Source organism: Scardinius erythrophthalmus (assembly GCF_964197995.2).
Source record: "Scardinius erythrophthalmus genome assembly, chromosome: 23".
NCBI classification, from domain to species: domain Eukaryota; kingdom Metazoa; phylum Chordata; class Actinopteri; order Cypriniformes; family Leuciscidae; genus Scardinius; species Scardinius erythrophthalmus.
The window spans coordinates 3,942,666-3,945,260 of record NC_138243.1 but is presented as its reverse complement, the minus strand read 5'-3'; the positions used below and the strand labels follow the sequence as shown (position 1 = coordinate 3,945,260).

General features: G+C 43.5%; 1 protein-coding gene across 3 annotated transcripts in view; it reads left to right on the top strand.

Moving 5' to 3' along the window:
- Positions 1–1,386: 1,386 nt before the first annotated feature.
- The window catches only part of pofut3 (protein O-fucosyltransferase 3), a 12,099-nt gene continuing 10,890 nt past the window's right edge, over positions 1,387–2,595 (top strand). The window contains exon 1 of one of the 3 annotated variants that reach the window (XR_014029329.1): positions 1,387–1,670. Coding sequence is in view for 2 of the 3 variants with exons in the window: in XM_081355291.1 (XP_081211417.1) it covers positions 1,590–1,670 (81 nt within the window). In the remaining variant the exon portion in view is untranslated. The remainder of the gene's footprint in view (positions 1,671–2,595) is intronic. The other 2 variants (XM_081355291.1, XM_081355290.1) reach the window with 2 other exon arrangements.

Sequence of the window (2,595 nt, the reverse complement as noted above, 5' to 3'; positions counted from 1 at the left end):
TAAAACGCAGTACGAGAGGACTCTCGTAAGAGAACGTACTCGGTTACTAACGTAACCTCGGTTCTCTCTAGAAGAGGGAACGAGTACTGCGTTCTCTGCCGTGCGTACGGTTCACTCTGGTTCGCTTCGGCGATCAAAATCAAGTGAGTCAGCCTTCTCGAGCTCCTTTTATAGAGGTAAGCCACGCCCGTTTCGGCGGGAAGTGGCGAGGAGGGCGCGAAGCGCCCTCATTGGCCTGATGTCATCCCAGGCCTCGCTCGATAGGCTTAAGCAGTTGCCGCAGAGCAGCCAATGAGCGAGCAAGCCGTCTCGCCATAGCTGTCTGCTGCTGCCGCAACGCGTTTTACATATATGAAAATTAAAGGATAATTTTTTGCTTCAGTGTTTCGTGAAAAGAGACTTTTCCCGTAGCGTTTTGATAAAACGCAGTACTCGTTCCCTCTTCTAGAGAGAACCGAGGTTACGTTAGTAACCGAGTACGTTATCTCAGCACATGTCTCTCAAACACTGGGTCTCATTCACTAATATTATTCAGTGTGTGTACAGTACACATAGGATTCACAAACACATGAGTTTGTTAGTGAATTTGACGTGCTGTACATGAGCGGGCGCGTGCACGAGGCTGGTCATTTGCATAAAGACGCTCATCATCATCATCTCCATATAAGGGTTTTCCGCACAAGCTTTCCTCACAGCCTTTCGTCACTCTCGTCGCCAGCTGCGTTATATGGCAGCTTTTCTTACTCTTTCACTGTATATGATCAAATATTTATTGTATTATTTATTAATTTTATAATTTATAATATAATATAGGCTAATATAATAGAAAATATAGACTAATATAATATGATATAATAAAATTATTAAGAAAGTGCTTTTTGTGTACGTGTGGTTTCAGTTGTTCCTACAAAATTTTTTTTTCGTAAATCTAGAATACATTTTAGCATGAAGGTTTTTGGTGAATCATGATCTGCTTGTTTCACAGATTTGGTCTGAACATTGTTACATTGCATTCTTTTACAGTCTATGATTGCATTAAATGTCATGTTTAAGGACAAATCATCTATCACTAGATAAAAGAAGAACATATGGTCAAATGCACAGACTGTGATGGAGCTTCATATTTAGCGAGATGTGTGTTGATTATGTCAAACATATACTTCTGTACAAACCTGGTTTGGTGTATCCTCAGGAGGACATCAGCTTCAATGAGTAAATTCTTCTTTTTTTATATATATATATCAGGCTATTAAAAGTTGTGCGCAATATTTTTCTATAGACACTAATGTCACACACAGCAAATAGCAAAACCACGGACGAAACAAAACCTGAAACTTCCGACATCACTCGCCTCAAAGCATGTGTTTCCATGGTAACTTCCTCTCTGTAGTTTAAAGGGGCGCATAACGGAAGTGACGATGTGGATTACGGAAAGACGCTCGTCGGACAACCGCTACAGGATCAATATATTTACAGGAATAAAAACATGCAGATATGCCTATTTTAAAACAACAACAACATAGAATTCAAAGAAAATAAGCTGGAAGTATTAACTTTTTAATGTTACGCTCACGGACAGCGTATTTGACATGTGGCGAATCTCTGTTAAAAAACTTTGTGCTTTTTGTCTCTGCGCGTGTGCGTTTGTGTTTTTAATCATGACATTTCAGGTAAAATATTAACTTTATCTTTTATCTGACGCTTCAAATAGTCGGCAAAGATTTGAACACCTAACCATCAAATGTTGTTTTATGGCGAGAGCCTGTGTCTCTAAACTTAAGCGTCTCACCTAGCCCGTGCACGCGCTCGATTCCGTGGCGTGAACGCGCCTACTCGTAGCAGCTCACTGGGGTTTGAGACACGGCCATGCAGGACACAACCATAAGTGTGCTCGCTTTAAAGTGTCTCTTGTTCACAGGTGGCTCTCGGGATCTGCTCAAGTCTCTCACTAACATCTGGATAAATCTCTGTCCTTTTCCTCATCCCTGGTATTTCCTTTTACTAAAATCTCCCCTTTTCCATCCTTGCAACCTGACATATGAAATAAATAACAGCTGATTTGGTTGATATTTTCACTATTAGATGTATTGCATGTCTCATATAGGAGTTTTCTCCACCTCTCTAACAAATAAAACAGCTTGTAGAAGAAGTTTGTGTCTGCAGACAGTGTGAGTGCTTGTCCTCCTCCTCATGTGTGCGGTGGTCTCAGCTGTCCTGTACTCGTGTCTTCCTCCTCCTCATGTGTGCGGTGGTCTCAGCTGTCCTGTACTCGTGTCCTCCTCCTCCTCCTCCTCCTCCTCCTCATGTGTGCGGTGGTCTCAGCTGTCCTGTACTCGTGTCCTCCTCCTCCTCCTCCTCCTCCTCCTCATGTGTGCAGTGGTCTCAGCCGTCTGTACTCGTGTCCTCCTCCTCCTCCTCATGTGTGCAGTGGTCTCAGCCATCTGTACTCGTGTCCTCCTCCTCCTCATGTGTGCAGTGGTCTCAGCCGTCTGTACTCGTGTCCTCCTCCTCCTCCTCCTCCTCATGTGTGCAGTGGTCTCAGCCGTCTGTACTCGTGTCCTCCTCCTCCTCCTCCTCCTCCTCATGTGTGCAGTG